Source organism: Python bivittatus, unplaced genomic scaffold (genome assembly GCF_059951505.1).
Source record: "Python bivittatus isolate LINGU-HERP-01145 unplaced genomic scaffold, Pbiv_v1 ctg000120_np1212, whole genome shotgun sequence".
In the NCBI taxonomy this organism is placed as follows: domain Eukaryota; kingdom Metazoa; phylum Chordata; class Lepidosauria; order Squamata; family Pythonidae; genus Python; species Python bivittatus.
Window position 1 is genome coordinate 3,845,538 of NW_028277037.1, and position 19,719 is coordinate 3,865,256.

At 41.5% G+C, this 19,719-nt stretch overlaps 1 protein-coding gene across 1 annotated transcript; it reads left to right on the top strand.

Annotated features, from left to right (window-relative positions):
* The first annotated feature begins 255 nt into the window (after positions 1 to 255).
* Positions 256 to 19,211, top strand: NUDT5 (nudix hydrolase 5). The gene is made up of 10 exons (XM_007430134.4): positions 256 to 414; positions 3,546 to 3,653; positions 6,611 to 6,678; positions 8,066 to 8,118; positions 9,706 to 9,813; positions 11,260 to 11,355; positions 13,381 to 13,482; positions 15,927 to 15,935; positions 17,666 to 17,719; positions 18,884 to 19,211. The coding sequence occupies exons 2-10, from the start codon at positions 3,591 to 3,593 to the stop codon at positions 18,991 to 18,993; spliced, it is 663 nt and encodes a 220-aa protein (XP_007430196.1). The 5' UTR covers positions 256 to 414; positions 3,546 to 3,590; the 3' UTR covers positions 18,994 to 19,211.
* The last annotated feature ends 508 nt before the right edge of the window (positions 19,212 to 19,719 follow it).

The window sequence follows — 19,719 nt, forward strand, 5'->3', positions numbered from 1 at the left end:
GAGAAACTTTCAGGTTTTTCTAAGACCGAGTGCTTTCTTCCTTGTTTGCCACAAAACAAAAAGCTCAGTTTTAAACCTTTTTGCAACTGGATCGGGACACATCTAACAGGTAGATTGATGATTATAATGAACAATTTCATGGACATTTGAGGATAACTCTAAATTTCCTACCTCTAGGCGCCCCGCGCTCCCAAACGAAAGCAGGAGCGGTGGCCGCCCGGAGTAGCCTACTGTGCGCATGCGTGACAGAGTCCGCCCCCTATAGGACCCTACCATTGCATTTCCCTCAGAGGGCCAACGGTCTCCCCCGTCGCTGGCTAGTAGGGCGCGCGAAGGTTCGGCGAGCTTCGTGCTCTTTTTCACCAATCAGCGGAGCGGAACGGAGGGACTCTTCGTCTCCCGCCTGGAAAAACGGTGAGCGGAGAACTGCAGAGGAGTCCTCGTGCCGCGAGCTCGCGAGTATCGCCGGAGGAGGAGGCGGCTGTCGGGTTACCCAGCTGGGCTGATGTCAGAGCAGAGAGATATTGGGCATGTGCAGAGTGCTTCTGCGTCATCTACTGCGCTGACTTCCACTCAGTGCAAGTTATCAGAGTGGGTTGCAGGGGGCAGAGACGAAACCAGTGTTTCTCAACCTCAGCAACTTTAAGATATCTGGACTTCAACTCCCAGAATTCTCCAGCCAGCATGGCTGGCTGGAGAATTCTGGGAGTTGAAGTCCAGGTATCTTAAAGTTGCTGAGGTTGAGAAACACGGGTCTAAACTGCAACACAAACTTAGAGAAACAGCCATGAAAACCATAGAAAGACCATTTCGCCTTCCAAAGTAATATCTGAACGGCCAAAGGGGCAAAATAATCTTCTTTTCAGGAAAAAAGGGGGGTCAGGCCCTCCTCTCTCTGGCAGGCACCTCTCCCCAGTCTTCCCAAAGTGGTGCAACGTCCCAGTCCTGGCATCGCCCTGCTGTGGCCAGCAAGGTCGCCTAGGGTGAGCCAGACCAGGCGATCCGTCCGAAAACATGTTTGAGTTCCCACAAAGCCAGGACTGACCCTGACTGCTGGTTTTGTTTTGTTTTGTTTTTAAATCCAGCAGGCTGGAAGCAATTTTTCTGCTTCTCTTTTTGCTTCTTGAGCAAAAAAAAAAGTGGAGTTTATAACTGGGGTAGACTGCTGTTTTATTCAAACTTCGGTGAACTGTTGCGGGTGCTTTCAGAAAATGGTGTTCATGCATTGCATGACTTTCTCATTAGCCCAGCCAGCGACAAAACACCCCTGTATGGAAATAAATATATCCAAGATATTCTACAAAGAGGATGCTGGAGGCTGGCCCAGGCTTTTTAACATGCCAGTTTTCTATTTCATTCTTTTATTTGTTTATTGTTTTTTTAAGTTTATCTTTTTTACAAAGTAAAAACAATGCAAATTTAAAGAAAAAAGAAAGAAAAGAAAAAAGGAAAGTGATAAGAAAATGGGAAAGAAAAAGAAAAAAGATATAAAGAAGTGGCTTCTGATCTTCTTTGTTGTTGTTCAGTCGTTAAGTCGTGTCCGACTCTGATCTTCTTTACAGCAGTTATAAATGCATTTATATTGTATCCTCTCTCTAAGGTTACATCATATCTCCCTTCTTTCCATATTCGACCCTTTGTAATCATGAAACCCATAGATCACAAGTTCAACGTGGTAATTTTTTGATAAAGTCAAATCTTGGCCTTCTTTAGGAATTAATGCTATATTGGCCTCTATCCAACTATGGTATTCTTCTATTCTGTAAAATAGAATTCGTCATTTTTTGCATAGGTTGTAATAGTTCATCCTCCAAATGTTTAAAATAGGAAGCTGGTAGGCCATCTGGTCCAGGCACTTTCCCTATTTTAGTCTTTTTTATAGCTTCACAGATTTCCCTTATTGTAATAGGTCCATTCATGATTTGTTTCTGTGTATCAGTAAGCCTGGGTAAATTTTGTTTCTTTAAATACATCAACTTTCGCTGGGGAAATTTCTTTTCCTTTTATATAATTTTGAATAATACTGATGGAACATTTTTTGTATCCTTACATTGTCTGTTGTCATAATATTTCCATCTTGTAATTTCAGTATCCTTTTTTATTTTCTTTTTTTGTAGTTTATATGCCAACCATTTCCCTGGCTTTTTTGCAAATTATTATTTTTTTGCTTGTTTTGGTGAGTCAGCCTTCCTTCTGAATTACAGAAAGTAAAGAAAAGAGGAAAACGATATTTTTAGGAGACTTTAAAATAACAGCAAAGAGCTTAACAAGACTTTGACTGAAGAAGGTTACAAACAGATAAAGGGGATTGTATACATGTGAAAGATTTAGCGAAGTTACAAACATGAACAGTAATTTTTTAAAATCCTTATGAACCTCTTTCAGATTTGCCCCTTTTTCAGGTTTGTCCTTTATTTTTTTCCAAGAAAATGTGGTCACCGTAAATGTATCATGTGGACATGACCAGACTGTTTTTTTGACAGAAAAGATTACTTTTAGCATTATACTTTTAACATTAATATGTGCTAATGTGTGTCATCATCCACTAAACAATGGATGTGCAGAAAACAAAACCAAGGATGTGGACTGCCTTGCTAAAATCAGAACTTTCTAACAAAACAGCAAGGTTTACGTTAAATTATGGGATTATCTTTCACTAAGAGGATTCAGTGTTTTTGGAGGCCCCAGTTGGTTGGAAAAATTCCGCAGGCCTGGACTTTGTCCTGATTGTAGGTCATTAAACTCTCAGTGACTGTCCAGGAGAGCAAGCTGTCCTCTACCTGTAGCTACCTTTAGCCTGCCTAGGGTTGCAATCCATATTGGGTAGAGCTGAAATTTCTGATTAACTCTCTTTGGACAATCTCACAGGTGGGAAACAGATAAGAACAACTGTGTAAGCCCCAAAATAGACAGAATATTACCCCTCTCTAAATTCTGTCCTCCGGTGATGCCATTACAGCATCATATGGCCCCTTGTGGATCTTGATGGTTGAAAATAATTTAAGAACTGCGAAAAAACTCCTCATCCCTAGCTTAGCATCAAGTGCAAATCTGAATTTTAGGTAAATTAAGATTTTGCAACAGGTACTCTCTTGAAAGGACCATCTTCCCCACAAAACCAATGACAGAAGCCCTCTTCTGAGATTCTACCTTGCACCTATTAACTTCTGCATATTTTTTTAAAAAATCTGAGGGGAAGCATCTCTTTTCAATCAATCAAAAGGTGTTTAAGTGCATTAAGTCATCAGACTGAATGATTGCAATCCTAACTTTTAATTTTGCATGTGACTTCGATGTGTCCTTTGCTCTGATTTCTGTCTTTAGCAACATATTTGCTTGTATAGATTGACGTCTATTGAGATAATGACAGGATTTTTCCAAATTGGGTGAAGATCTTCCCCTATTTAGCCAACCAGCATATTCGTCACTTGACTTGAGGGCTACAGTTTTTTAGTATTTGCTGAAGAGATGATTTGTCAGTTGAGCATGAAAAGGATGAATGGTCAGACTGGATGCTGATGACAAATATTGACTCTGGTTTGTAGAAAAGTGAACTTTGTCCTGAGAAGGAGAAACCAACATTCCTGAAAATGGAAAAAGAAGCATCTGTTGAAGCTCCAAAATCTCCCCAAGAGACCATCATTAAAGAAGAGGTATGTGGGGTGTAATCTGGGGCATTTTACTCCAGTGCAATTTACTGGGATCAATATTATGGTCAATAACAGCAGAGTTTTTTTTTTGTTTGTTTTTTGCACATGCAGTATTTCCCACTGTGAAAATGTGAAAGTGACCCTTTCAGATGATTTAGCAAAAACATTTCCCCAAGTTCAGTTGCTTTTAAATCCTACTTTTTGTTAGAATACGAGTTTGGATATCAGAAGATACTTGGCAATGTACGAAGGGTCTGGAGGTTACGGGATGGGCGGGCTACGGTCCAGAAGTCTTAATGAAAGAGGACCTGTGGCCTTAGTGGAGCACCACTGAACGTTGATGAAGGCAGCATCCTAACCATGTTAGAGAGTAACTGTCATTGAATATGCGACCTACTTCTGTGTAAGCAAGCTTAGGAATCCTTTTAAAATCTATGGCCTGGATTTCAGTGAAGACTTTGTAGATATATTAGGTGAATTTTAGATGTTAGTAATCAAGTGTCTATTGACTTATAAGTGATATGGGAAAGTGCTAATAAAGGAGATTTTTTTGCTCTTTCTCCACAATGCTCATAAATCAGATCTGTTTTACATCTTATGGCGGATGAGAAGAGCTGTGACAGTCTGTAGCTGTCCAGCGTTCCTCAGGGAGACTTGATCAGTGCAATAAAACACCATGTGGTTCTTTCTCAGTAATGGGTCTTCCTTGCATTGAGATCTTTTGGGCTTTTATTTTGTCTCTTATCTCACAGCAGGTAACTGTGAGATAAAACAGCTGGATGCCAGGATAAATCTGCTCTGGTTTATCCTAGGAACCAATTTCTGATCCTTGATAACTTTAGTGAAACCTTTTAAATCCTTGTTCAAATTTCACACAACGTTATAAGTCCCAACCAAATTAACCATATTATATCAAAGGCAACCCGTATGTAGGTTTATCTGCAAGCACACGTGTGCGGTACAAGCCATGAAGAAGTCACGAGTATCATGACATCATCACACAAATGATGCAATTAATTAATTTGTGCTACGTTACTGATGATAATTATATAATTTGCATCCTTTGTGCGATGAGCTCATGCATGATGTCACTTGCTCCCCCAGATTATAGTTACCTGCAAGTCCTGTTGTGATCTCTCTCTCATGTAAGTGAGCCTAAAGTTGCAGTTCTTCCCTTCTGACTCTTTTCCTGATTTCTCCTCCTTTTTCCTCTTGAGCTGGGAAAGACTCCTCTCTTGATCCTTGGTTTTTGCTCCTGGTTCTTCTCAATCGATGATTTCACCTCTGTCTTCTCTCCTGGTTCTTCTCACTGTGCCCTTTCTCTCTTTCTCTCTTTTAATCACAAATATGAATTCTCCTGGCTTACAAGAACGTAAGGATTTTCCTCAGGCATCCATTCAAAGTTCATAAGAAGGAAAGATATGAGGATGATAGCTATCCTTCTTTATTTTGGTATGTAATACACCACCGCAATAGTACTAATCATAATCATAATCCTACAGTGGTAGGAGTAATTCTAGAACGTGCTACTTTTGAAGCATCTCCTGCCGTTTAAGATAGGATGAAAAAAATCAGTCACTTTCTCTTAAATATGCATTGCCTGTACATGTTTGGAAAAATATCATCAAAATGTTCAAGCATTGTTGGTTTCCTCTTTCGAGCTGCTAATTGCATAGCAAAATTTAGAGATGTATAAAGGAAAACTGCTTTCCAATGGTCAGATTAGTCTGGGCAATGTAAAGCAGGCTGATTTTATTTTTTTAGAGGTGTGAATGAGCTCATTCCTCCCCCTTGTTTTGAGGTCACGTATTTAAGTCTCATCCCCTAAATTAAGAAGAGACTTCTGCTGGTGTCAGTCTTCCATCATTGTCATGATTTGGAAGCAAAATGATTCTGTCGTGGATGTTTTTGCCTTCAAGCTCATTTGGTGGGAATCTGCTAGAACTCTTATCATTTTTTTCATGCTTGATAATAAAATTCTTACATTGTCCACAATCAAACAGGTAAAAGACATTCTAGTGGTGCTCAGCTCCTGGAGATCGCACCCATGCAGTTTTCCTGACTCTGTTACAGACGTAGTTTGCCGTGGCCTTTGTCCGGCATGTTTTTTCAATTTCCTAGTTTGGCTAGCACAGTATTTCTCAACCTTGGCAACCTGAAGACGTGTGGACTTCAACTTTCAGAATTTCCCAGCCAGCCTTGCTGGCTGGGGAATTCTGGGAGATGAAGTCCACACGTCTTCAGGTTGCCAAGGCTGAGAAACATTTGGTTAGCAGCTCTGGGATTCCCTGGCGATTCTCCCATCCAAGGACTGACCAGGCTCAACCCTGCTTGACTTTTGAGATGGTACTATCTGCTGAGATAACACAGCCTTCAAAAGCCCTTACAATGACTGTCAAAAGATTTATTCTAAATACTGTAGATTAAAGGCATTATCAAATAAATGTCGGATTAGATCACATGGCCTTTAGCCATATGAACATAAATTATAAATGGAGTTTTGTTGAGTTTTGTTTTATTCTTTATGCCAGTTTGGTGCAAGTAGTTTTTCATTCATTTCATGATTTGTATGGCAGTGTCCTTCTGGTAAGAGCCACACAATTTTCCTTGTTCTTCAGTGGCAAGGACGCATCATTTTTGAAAGTCAAAGGCTATGTTGGAGTTTTGTGCTATCATGGCAGAGGCCATTATCAGAAAGGGAGTGGGGTAGAGTCAGAACAAAAAAAATTGATTTGATTTAATTCACATTTAGTTAATATTATTGCTCCCCAGTAGCATAGCTAATATTTTGTCTGTTTATTACAGCATATTAAAAATTATAATGGGTTACATTTTTGGATATCTCTGAGTCTGTTGCCTTCAATTTATAATGAGGCTGCTGGTATGCTTAGTTTTCCTCAGAATTGTTAGCCACACACTGACCATTTTTCATGGTTTAATTGATGGTTCTTTCTTTTCAGACCATTACTCAAAGAAAATGGGTGAAGCTTGACCAGACCACTTATGTTGATCCAACCGGTCAAACAAGGTTACCCATCATTTCTTTTATTACACACCATTTTGTAGAATTGCTCAGTGCCTGAGGTCCCAAACTGTTCTGAACCATGGTTTGTTTTAAACATAACTTATACCGTGGGAATATGGTTCACATATAATGCTAGGTGAAAGAATCCACAGGTCACATACACTACTTAGCTTGCAGCCCCAGAGCACACCAGGGTCACCCATCAAAACTGAGTGGCAAAATGTTTGATTTTTGGCAATACAATGTTGGCTCCCCCCCCCCCAAAAGTAAAAGTTTAACCTTCTCAATTCCTCCAAAATAGAGTCCTAAAGTTTCATCCCAGTACTTCCCATGACTAGAGAAACTAAAGGAAACTTTACAAAGAAAGAAAAAAGCATAATTAATTTGGCTAAAATGACATGCTTTTCTATATTGTACTGTAATAACATTTCCAGCGAGTTTATTGCATTTTTAATTTGATTTTTTTAGTGCTGTTGTGTACTTAGCCTTGCTTTTATAGTTAAGAGAATTTGCGATGAAGTAGAAAATATTTAAAAGAAACCCATACAGACGGCATTCCAAGTGCCTTGGCATTAAAAAAAACCCACTTCTTTTCTATTTTATTTACACTATTTATATTCTGCCCAACTTTCAAGGACTCTGGGCATTAGCAAGCAGAGCTAAAACTAAAATAATAAAAAAAAATGGACCAACAGAAACAAATAATTATATACATGAATATAACTCTGATTGCAATCCCTAGCCAACCAGAAGCGAAAGCCTGCTATTGATTTTACTTGCTTTTTAAACCCAAACCCAAATGGGCAGGAGCCGTACACATGTGGGTTGTGGGGAGGGGAAGAGTGTGTGTCGGAGGGTGGGGCTACCACTGAGAAGGCCTGTCACCTCAAATGAAATCAAACCTTTATTACGGTCTATGGGCCAGAAAACGCAACAATAAAATTCATAGACCTGTAATGATTAATAAAACTTGTTTTTAAAAAAATGCAATAAAATTACATAAAATACATTATTGTAGTAACTGTAGTACAAATAGCAGGGGCAATCCCCAAATTGGTGCTAAACGTCAACTGTAGGCAGGACAGATACAGCAAATGATAGCACAAAATCAGGCAACCTGGAAAGATAGGTCAGGGTCCTGGTCAGATAGAAAGAGTGACTGACAGACAGACATTGTGCTCTCTACCAGGGTAGTTCTTTGAAATGGGATAAATATATATCACCTAGTCTATGCCCCATACAACCCTCAGATGGGGGGGGGTCTCCACATGCTCACTCTAGAGGTCCTCAACCAGATTCCATGACAGCAAGGCATTGCCAGCTATAACTTTTGAAAGTAATAATTTGGCTCTGATGTTTATCTTCTTTTCCACCCTTGTACTTTTAATAGAATATGGGAATCTGTAAAACGTACCACCAGAAGAGAAGGGGTTTCTGCTGATGGTAAGTCAGTTTCCTTATTATGTATGTCAAAAGATCTCGGTCACCCATAACTGCTGAACAAGCGAATTGGACAAGGTATATACACATGTAAGAAAGAACAAATCCACGCAACTGTTGAAGATGATCAGGATCTACATTGAATGTTTACCTTCAGAAAACGTTGCGTATAGACTATATGTCTTGAAATAATTCTAAATATGAAGGTTTTTTTCCATGTTCAAATCACTGCCGTGAAAGTTGTAACAATGAATAATTGTGGGCTTCAACGAGTGTCTCCTCCCATGAAGCCATACAGAAGTGGGAAAAGAAGTGATGCTGTTCCATCTACCTTACTGGCCTGAAATGTTTGTTCCTTTCTTTGCACTGCTGTCATTCCAGCTGTTTGAAAAATTGTTACTTTAGAAATCCAGTTTGCTTCCCCCACTTTCTTTCTAGTTTTCCTTTTCTGTCTGTTTTAGATCAAAACATAATTTTATTATCAGGGATCGAGAACCAGTGAGTTTTGAACTACAGTACAGCTCTCTCAAATCTTTGCTATTTGCCATGATCAGAATGATCATGATTCACGATGGGAATTGAAGTTCAAAAAAGTTATAGTTTAAAAATACAGATTGCCTATCCCTGCTTTTTATTCCTTTTTGTAAGTTGCCTGGGGGGCATTTTTAGCTGAAAATGGATACTTAAATATGTTCAAAAAACAAACTTGAATCCTTTTCTGCTACTGCTGAAGGGATCTCCATCAATTATAACAGAATATGCATCTGTAGGGGCAGTCAATAACATCAAAATGGTGGGCACCAATGGGTGATTGAAGCCCCACCCCTTTTAAACATCTGTCACAGGCACTCCACGCAAGTAAAAATGCTGGGGCTTCAATCATCCAGTTGCATCCACCATTTTGACATCGTTGACAGTCTCTGTGGACACCCCTGTTTATTGCATAATGGTTAAATGCTAGTTTGTTATAGACTCGACTCTACGTTCATCTGGGAAGATTCTGTAAAAGTCTTCTCCAGCATTCCAGAACATGGAAATGGGTTCTTGAGAGCAGAAACTTTAAAAACTGGTGCTCCAAACAAAAGAGCCAACATGGGGTATTACTGGAGTGCTATACTAAGACTGTGGAGATCCTGGTTCAAATCTGCAGTCCTTGTAAAAGCTCCTTGGGTGACCTTGGGCGACCCACACACACTCTTAGCCCTGTCCCACAAGATTGTGGGAGGGTTGTGTAGTTGGAAAGAGAGAGAACATTATAGGTTGTCTTGAGTTCCTTCAAGGAAGGATGGGATTAAAGCCATTTAAAAAATGTGGATTTGTCTGCTATGGAAACAAAACATATTTATTATTGCACTGAGTTCTCCCCTTTTCACTGGGAGCTCAAGAAAACTAATTTTACCTGTGAATTGGGTTAGATCAAAAGTGAACCGCTAGCTCCAAGTGACCTTTCCCAACCAAGACCAATCATGTAACTGCTATACTTCACAACCTATCTAGATGATTTCTGCATTCTCTGGTATGGATGAGTGATGAATCTTCATCTGTTTCTATGCTTGCAATCATGTTTGTGTCTGCTTCTCTTCTCGATAGGTGTTGCTGTTATTCCCGTGCTACAACGAACTCTCCACTATGACTGCGTTGTCCTAGTGAAACAATTTAGGCCTCCCATAGGAGCCTATTGCTTGGAATTCCCTGCAGGTGGGTGATTAGACTGGTGCCTTTTGGCTTATTAATTTTGGTGGGAAGCCCTTTTCTCAGCTGTTTTTGTCGAGGAATGGGTGTTCATGACCCCTCTCACAGTCAGGGCTTTGTCTTGCTGCTTTAATTTGGACAAAAATCATGTTCTGTAATTGGGAAAGGATTAGTGTGAGTGCTGAGTTTTTGCAGAGTATTTTCACTACTCATATATTCTGCAGTCCCAAACCTCCATTTGAAAACTCTCCAACTGGTATTTGGATGAAAGGAGGGGTGGCAACTGCTATTATCAGCGTCTCTGTGGGCTCAGTGAAGTGCACACCATTTTAGCTTTGAAAAACATGGGAGAAGAGGAAAACAACAGGGTTCTGAAAATAACAGCGATTTACTAAGGTATTTATTATTACTAAGACTAATTAGCAAATAGGACTGGCAGTGCTGAATTTGCTTCTCAAATGAAGTGTCTGCTAGGGAGGGTCAGGGTTCTCAAACATGATTGAGTTAACTGGTCCCAGATTTTATATACTGCATTCAACTGACTGAACAGGAAAGACCATCTTGATTTTTGCGAGAAAGCCACTGAAGTATTTTCTTCCTCCTTGAGTGTGGAAAGCAGAATTGTCCTGTTCCATCTGATCATTTAGCTAGACCGGTTTGGGTGATAATTCAGACATCACAAATCATGGTTTATGAAACCAGCAGTAAGGAACAGGGCTGAGCATTCCATTTCCCCATCCTCCTAATGCCCCAAACTTCAGAGAATAAATCAGGACCAGAAAAATTTCCCATTCCACTTCTACCAGGGGATTGTAGCTTAAAATCAGTATGACTGAATCACATGGCTTCCAGATATGCAAGAGATGGCTACAAACTGGTCTCCTGTTTGAAGATTTTAAAAAATTTTGTTCTGAATCTTAGAGCCTTATCTAAGGTTCATAGATTCAAAAGAGGAAAACATTGTTTAAAGTAGAGGTCAGAAGCACAGTGCCCATAGCATTTGTGACATCATTTCATGATGCTATTTCTTGATAAAAAAATTAAAATTAAGACATTTTTTGATTAGCCAACACTTTTCAGAGTCTCTGGGTTGTCACATGATAACTTGCAAGATTTCTACCTTTTTTATTATTTTAACTTCGCCCACACCCCCCCATCTCCTGACGTCGTACAAAATTGCACAGTAGGAATTATGCTGGGGGCAGATAAGGTTGCTGAGGACAACTGATTGGTTCCGCGTCTCCAGATTTCCAAGAACGTTGTGTGCCTTCCCTTGAAAAATCCTGTGCATGATAACTTGAAGAGGAGATTGTCTTTTGATGCATAAAAGGTCATATATTTCTCTTGAAGTTAAGAAACCATCAGTTTTCTGTTAGCTCTGATGATCCTATGATACCCCTAAATCTTTTTGATAAAGCTGGCTGTGACTCAACTTCTGTATTTACACCACAGGTCTAATTGACAGCAATGAAACCCCCGAGACTGCTGCTTTACGTGAACTGGAAGAAGAAACGGGTTATAAAGGGGACATCCTTGAATGTTCTCCAGGTAGTTTCTGGTTTGGGCCTTAACTGTTGAAAAGGAAGGGGGAAGAATAACTTGTAGCCTTTCGTGCAGTATTTTTGAATATTCAGAGAGCTTTGTGAAGTTCATGGATTTATTTTTACAGCCCCAATCATAAGACTCCAGGTGACTCCCAATTAAGAATTAGCATAACAAAAAGCATAAAACAACCCACATACATGAAAAAAAAAAACCCTAAATCCATAAAACTATAATGTAGAAATAGCAACAGTGTGCCCAAAGCTTGGCAGAAGAGTGTCTTTACCTCTCTCCCGAAAGTTAAAAAAGGGGCCATCCTTGCCCATCTTGGTGGACAAGCTATTCCATGAAACTGGAGCACACACCAAAAAAGTTTGATTCCTCTTCCCTGGCCCCTAACTTCCAGAGCAGAGGGATTCTGCAACATATCTTGGATTGAATGTATAGGGCAGCTTTAGGCTATGCCGGTCCTAAAGTTCAAAAGACCCTGAGTCATCCAGGGCTTTGTAGGCAATCACAAGCACTTTGAACTACATCTGGAAGTCTACTGGCAACCCATGCAACACCCACAGAGAAATGTACCTTTCCTGAACTGTTTCTCAACCATCGACAGGCAAGTTGCCACATTCTGTACTAATTGCAGTTTCAGCATAGGCTTCAGAAGTGGCCCCAAGCAGACATGTTGCAGAAATCTAAAGGCCACCTAGGAAGAACGTGAGTGACTTGGCAGGGCAGCCTGTTCCAGAAACAGGCTGTCCTGATGGCAAGGGCTTTTCTGTATGGCCTCTACCTGGATTGTTCAAGCAGGAGCTGCACGTTTAGGAGAGCTGTTGGCTCATGGATCTGTTCCTTCAGGGGAGTACAGCCCCATTCAGAGCTAAGGTTGGAGTTAATATGAAGCTAGGAGGTTTCTCGATCGACAGCCATTCTATCTTCAGCAGAATCCACCAGAGGGGGTTAAATCAGGCAGGATGGTGATCATGGCATTGCAATCTAAGCTCTGCCCTATTTGTCCATGCATCAACGTAGCGCACACATACAAAGGGTGAGGCTTCAATTGCAATGTCACAACCCACATCTTGAATGTTTTGACCTCTCCTCAGGGACTCTGCTGTTTATCTTGCTGGGATTCGGCTTGATTTTGGTTTGTCCCATCCAATCCTGGGTTAAGACATCCACTGCATTTCCTGTCTGAGTTGGGGTGGAATTGCATAATTGGGTATCATCAGCATACCGATGTACCTCACCCTGGAGCAACAGATGACCTGCCCTGGCTGCTTCATATAGCTGCTAAATAACGTGGGAGAGATGGTGAATCTCTGAGACACTCAACATAACAGCCAGGGACTTGACCTTACCTTCTTATTGAATGGAAGCACCCATTAAAAGAAGTAGCAGAATCCTGTATTGCAGGATCCCCAACCCACGTAGACCACCCCAAAGGACACTATGGCTGACAAAATTGATGCCGCTGATAGGTCCAGCAGGATTAGGGGCAGATCCTCCTGGAGAAAATCTATCTATGTGGTCGCTAAGAGTCAACACCCACTTGATAGCACATTGTTTACAAAATAAAGCTACTTACTATCTGTCTTCAAAACATTGGAGAGGCAGGAATAACATTTTGCTGACCTTCAGAATGTATTTTAGGGAGGATATTACATAACAGAGTATAAGGATCTCCACATGCAGTTGTAGATGTTGGCCTTAATTAGTAACAGATTCTGATATTTTTGCAATGTGCTGTGAGGCATATTGACCACCACGTTGATGAGGTCTTAGGAAAGGCAAGTTCATTCCCACTCAGCCATGAAACTCATGGGGTGTCCCTGGGTCAGTCATATTCTTATAATTGAAGTCATAATACAAACTAATATGTAGATAAAATCAGGGAGTGACTGTGTGTACCTTCTCAAGATTCTGGGAAGGACATGTACCAACAATGGTGCAAAATATTGTCCCCAGGGTTCATAAATGGGGGCAGATCCTTGGTTTCTTTCCTGGGTAACTGAATGTTGATGCTTTTCACAGCTTTATGCTTAGACCCTGGGTTGACAAACTGTGCTTCACACATTGCAACAGTCACCATCAATGGAGATCTGCCTGTCAATCTGAAGCCGAAACAAAAGCCTGGTGAGTGCTTTGTTAACCTTTCTTTCCTTTTTATTCTACCAAATCAATGTTTCCAAGGTCGAAGCTTTGTGAGGGTCTGATGGATTTTTCTTAATTTTGGTGCATGTTTATTGGGCTTGGAATTCAGCCTCCAACTGGTGCTTTGGAACATGCAGGTGCCCAAAGGGATGTCCATTCACCTCCTTAGATGTTTCCAAGCATTTTTTGGAGATGGAATCCAAAGTGCTGTAGAGCTTTAATAGTCATGCATTGACACCGTTGGCAAACAAAGCAGATTCCCTCATTACTACAAATCTGTTCATGACAGAGAATGAGGGGGTGGCCATTTGGTGGACTGCATCACTGGAGAGATTCAAAACGTGTTTCTTGTATATAGCCAATGTACACAACAGGCTCCATTAATACATTCATTCCAATGTGCAATGAGGTTTTTATGTTGTATTCAGAAATGATTACCTCCAGCTGCCCCAAGAATCGGGTGGTCCAGAATTCTGCCACTTAAACACAGATGCTTCCTCCTTTCCCTTTACTAGTCCAATGCTGATTGATGTATCCGGTAGGAGGGAACCCCCCCCCAGATCCTACAATAAAGAAGAAGCAGTCCTCTGTTTCTAGGGGGAACCTGGTGGGCTGAAAAGAAAGACCTTAGGATAGGTGATGGCAGTTTCTTTTTGTTTGAGGGCCTTGTCAGGCTTTGTATGGGATGATGAAGGCCACCTCCATAAGGAGGTGGGGCTGGAGGCCATTTTGGTGGGGGATTCATATATTTGATGAAATAAAATGGGAGTCTTAAGCATATTCAAAGCTTGAGGAACCCATTTTGCCCTTTAAAATCCACAAACCACCAAGTCTCATGCAAGAAATAAGGCTATGAGGGTAGATTCTCACATCCATAAGGAGGCTTGTTGGGTAAACTACATCCAGTTCTCAGAAGACAGGCTTCTTCCCTCTGCTTTGTAAGCACGGAAGAAGGAAAGCAAAAAAAAACTAGCTGCTTTGAATTGCCTATCTAGAAAATTTACCTTTGAACGCAAACTTATTAGTTGCAATACTAGTGCTTTACCTAACACTTTTTTTCTAATAAATTGTACTAATCAGAGCTTAGAGAGACTTCCTCCTTGGCTGTGTGTTTCCAGTCCTGACTGCTGCTAGGAATCTTTGGGAAGGCCCATATTTTTGGCCCTACCATTCAAGAGCATCTTGCAGAGCACAAAAAGGATGCTATGGGACTGCATCTGGCTCCCTAGGCCACATTTTTCATAACTCTGCATTTAGCAGCTAAGGAGCTGGAGGGGTAGAAGATAATTTGATCCAAGTCCATGACTTCACGGTGATGCCCTACAAGAGAAAGAAAGGGACAATAGTCTAGACCAGTGTTTCTCAACCGTGGCAACTTTAAGATATGTGGACTTCTTAAAGTTGTCAAGGTTGAGAAACACTGGTCTAAGAAGAACTCTTAGGGAAAAGCTGGATATGAGATGCTTCTCAATATGGAAATGTGACTGCATCAATGGCTTAAGGATCTTGTAGAGTTTCCAGATCTGGCCCTAAAAATCCATAGAACCATCTGATGGCAGCAAAGAGATATAGAATACAGTATGCTTAATCTTTGCTCCATCTAGTGGATGATCAGCTTTTTGCAGCCCATGTTCAGTAGCCCTAATATCTTGAATCCTTCTGGTACAGAAATGCAACTTTGGGTTATGATGCTGTTTAAATGTAAGTAAAAATGAAGACTGTCAGAGCCTGTAAATTAGTAAATGTGCAAGGCTGATAAATGAAAGGGATTTTACAGCACTGCAGTCTGTCCAGTCAACCACTATCATGCACTCTTGATTAGTCAACCTTTTTCTCTTGCTTTGATGGATTTTGGGAACTAGAGAAACCAGAGGGAGCAACATCAGCTCTCTTTGGCTTCCAGTGGTGGCATAACATCTGTGGAATGGTTAGGGCCACAAATTTGGGGTGATGGTTAAGGGTTAAAATAGTTATGATAGGAGAGGCTTAAGGCAGTGTTCCTCAACCTTGGCAACTTTAAGATGCGTGGACTTCAACTCCCAGAATTCCCCCAGCCAACATGCTGGCTGGGGGAATTCTGGAAGTTGAAGTCCACACATCTTAAAAGTTGCTGAGGTTGAGAAACACTGCCTTAAGGCTCTAACTTTATCGCTAGCACTCTCTCCCATGTAGCCCCCAAATTTTGGCTTCACTCATTCCAGGGATGCCTGTGGACTACAACCTGGGGGGGTAGGGACCCTATGCTGCTTACATGCCATGGGTTACCCCGATATAGGCATTCATCCTTAAACATGCAGCAGCAAAAATTGGGGCCAAAAGAGCATAGAACCATGCAGAGAGACGTCTACCGCCCTGCAAATAACACACAGCGTGGATCCACTGACATTTAATTTATGTTACATTTATGTTCTGTTTCTTACCTACAGAGGAAGGAGGTACGTTATATCCTTAAATTCGTTCTTGGCTGGGACCCCAGATGAATGTTCTCTCTCTCTCCTTTGGGATCCAGTGTCTGGTTTGCACTCGCTCATCTTTTGCATTCACAAATATCCTTCATCGTCAGCGGCTATATTTTTCTGGGTCATCCTACATGTTGTTCATTGTCAGTAACTGGGTAAAGCATGAATATAGGGATTGGGGGAACACGAGTTCCCTTTTAAAATGTGGGGTTCCTGATTGCTTTCAGACAGATTTGGTTTCAGACTTAGAAGTCAGAATCTTTCTAGTTCGGGACACCTGGTTTCCCGCAGATGTTTTGCTTCATGCAGAAAACCTGATCAATAGTTTGTTGTTCAGGGGCGTCTGCCCCTTGTGGTCAAAAAAGTCAAGATCGCAGCCACGCGTTTTATGTGCATCACAGGTGGAGCTTTGATTGCACTGTTGTGGTTGCCATCTTGACTTTTTTGACCATACCCAGCAGACACCGCCGTTGTTATTGATCTCCCAAACCCTGGAAAGCTCATCTATTAAGTATGTATAGCAAACCAGGGGTACATCTATTCCAAGAAATCCATAAGATTTTGTTTCGTTTCAGGCAACAATTCCGAGAATCTCTGTTTTAATAGTTCTTTTCATCCATCCTGTACTGAACTAGCACTACTAATTATTTATGAAGGGTTGTCTGAAAAGATCTTTAAATAAGAGGGAAATAGTTGCTAGCAAAACTTGAGTCTGTGTTTTGCCTACCCATCTGCATGTCTATCATTGTTTCCCTTGAGTATTTCGCAATTATCTCTGCTGGCAGTTTGAGTGAGGAATGACGTGGTTGTTAAGGATGGGGAATAACATTCCCCTTATGTCTTTGTCATGGCTCTCCTCCAAACACCCCACAGATAAGGGGGGGGGAGGGGAGAGACAGTTAACCTCCGTTACACACGCTCTCTTTTTCCAGCCTAGCCAGACTCAGCACCTTGTTGCTATCCAAAGGAGAAGAGCTGTGAGCAAGCTCTTTTCTTCTTGTTCTTTACTGTAATGCTATCCTCCTGCCCTTTGCTCTTTGAAATGCTGACTGGCACATGGGCAAACAGCATCAGATCATTTCCACCAGGAAGACGATGTCATTTTAGAGCAATAGCTAGACATCACAGGCAATGGAGAACATCCCGGGTGTTACCTGGGCTAGACAATGTCCCAGACTGGCCATACATCATCTCCAACATGTACCCATTCCAACAAACAAAGGGGACTTTTGTTTTCTATTGTGGTCTCTAGGGAAACCCTATGGATGGGTTGGCAAGAGGGATCAAGCTCTGTCACTTTTGCAGTTGTGTGTTCGTGCCAATGGTATTGTCTACCAGTAGCAAGAAAGCCCTGTTAGGAAGGGATAGCAGTGGAACTGTTTGCTAGTATAGATGGTCCTGCCTTGCCCCTTCCCAGCAGCTGCCCCTGAAGAGGACTGGATCCAGATGATCTTAGAACCCTGTTGTGTCGTTAGGATAGTCCAGGATTCGGGATAGTCCCGCTCCTGGCTCACATAGCGGTGAAGACATTAGCTGCAACCCCTCTCCAGCCCAGCATTGCCACTACATAAAGGTGACCGAAAGATATACCATTTGATGTCCTTCTAGATGCCAAAATGGGTGAAGCTGACATTTTAGACTAAAAGAGATCGATACGGCGGATGATGGCACCAACTCCATAACCTGTTTTTGTTTCTCCTCCTCAGAATTTGTGGAAGTCGTTACCCTACCAAAGAATGATTTAATGCAGAGAATTGAAGGTAAGGAAGTGCTGACTGAAAGCTTGTTTGAGATGTGGAACTGAAGCCTCCTTGCAAGAACCAACCTGCTTTTCTTTAAAAGGGTATCTGCAGGGAAGAAAATGTTTCACAATGAGAAGTTTGGTGTGGCTGCCCTCCCATATCCCCTTAGCTTGGAAGAGCCTCACTGAATTCAGTGGGATTTCACAGGAGGCACATAGAGCATTGCACTTTGAGGGCACAGCTTGCAAGTTCCTGGGAGCTGGATTGTTGAAGCAAGTTTGCAATTTCCCATCTTCTTGCAGAACGGGACAGAATAGCAAGTTCAGAACAAGTATTCAGGCAATGGAACATCTCTGCCGTGTCTGGCTGGAGCCAAACCTCCTCAAAATATCCGAAATGCAAATCTCTAGGTGGCTGGCAGCAACTGCAAAGCTGTTGAGGTTGCAGTTTAAGAAAAGCAGCAGCAAACTCTCTTTTTCATTTTGATGACTGTCCCATGAAACCCAGATGATGTTTGAAAGCTCTAATTTCAAGAAAGAGTTTGGCTAGATAACATTAACAGCAGCTGAAAAGGAAGATATCAGGGTTGACTCCATCTATGCAATCCTCTTTTCTAACTCTAAAGCGTAATAAAAATTAAAAAAAAAACATCATTATCTAATCATATATTTTAGAACCAAACTAAGTGATCAGCAGAATTATAGGGCCCACTTCTTGCTAAATTGGAACAAACCCAAATCGGAGGTGCTGCCCTTTTTGTTTTAATGAAACCCTCTTTATACAATCTGGAATTGTTTCAGCACGTAACTTTTTGGCAACATTTTGGAATTAATAATTCTGATATTTTACGAGCACACCCTTCTGTTTGTAGAATATTTACGTCTTTTTTTCTTGGGTGTGGTCTATCAGATGTAGTGAAGTAAGCACATCATTTGATCAGAGGGAGTCTGGGTTAGAGCATTTCTCCCACATCTGGGACATGTGAATGAAGAATCCAGATGCACTTTTGGGATCTTGCTGTAGAAAGCACACGCTGAGACCAGTGTTAGGAGATAGTAGGTTCAATTACACCGAAAATGAATGTCTAATACATGCAAACACATGTATGTGTATTATGAAAATTGCCACCCATGGCCCTTTGAATGGAAGACAGTTCCTGTATGTTGTGTGTGTTTTCTGCAGAACTTGTGGCAGAGGAACACCTGATTGTGGATGCCAAGCTGTATGCTTACGCGCTCGCCCTGAGGCATGCAACAGATCAGCCGTTCCAAGTGCCGTTCATGAAATTCTAGGACTCTGCAGAACTTGGCGCGTTTGAGGGAGCTTCCTGAATGAAGGGTTCACCTACATAGGAGTCAAGAAGAGCAATGTCACACCCTTGTAAGGCAGCAATTTTGCCTTGAATGACGTAACCGAGCTATTTCCTGCAGGGAAAAAAAAATTGCTTAATTCAGGTTCTATATGAAGTTAACTGGAATGGTTGGTGGAAAATAAATGTCTTCCTACCATCTTTCAGTGAGTAGTTCTTACACTGCTGGATTGGTGCATTGAGTAATTGGCAGTAAAAATGGTGGTTCTTTCTTTGCCTTGGGCCTGGCCATACCTTTTTCATCAAAAGTGAAGCTCTTCTAACTAAATAGCCCCCTCTTCCTCGGCACCCATAAATAGTTGATCAACCAAGAGGCAGAATTGCCAGAGCTCTGAGAGCGGCAGGTCATGACCAGAAGCTGCACGTAACCCTCTCCCTGCCTCTAGCGTCTATGGTGTAATGCAGCATTTCTCAACCTTGGCAACTTTAAGACATGTGGACTTCAACTCCCAGAATTCCCCAGCCAGCATGCTGGCTGGGGAATTCTGGGAGTTGAAGTCCACATGTCTTAAAGTTGCCATGTTCAAGAAAACACTGGTGTAGTGTGGAGATCTGGGTTCCAGTTCCCCTTCAGCCACAAAGTTCCCTGGGAGACCTTGGGCCAATCCCTCTCTCAGCCCAACCTACCTCACAGGGTTGCTTTGTGGGG

What these genes read in the sequence shown, in the direction of transcription:
- NUDT5 (XM_007430134.4), top strand. Translation starts at nt 3,591, where the DNA reads ATGGAAAAAGAAGCATCTGTTGAAGCTCCAAAATCTCCCCAAGAGACC. An exon ending in TTGCTTGGAATTCCCTGCAG is followed by an intron (nt 9,814 to 11,259) that starts GTGGGTGATTAG and finishes TTTACACCACAG; the next exon opens with GTCTAATTGACAGCAATGAA. An exon ending in TTTAATGCAGAGAATTGAAG is followed by an intron (nt 17,720 to 18,883) that starts GTAAGGAAGTGC and finishes TGTTTTCTGCAG; the next exon opens with AACTTGTGGCAGAGGAACAC.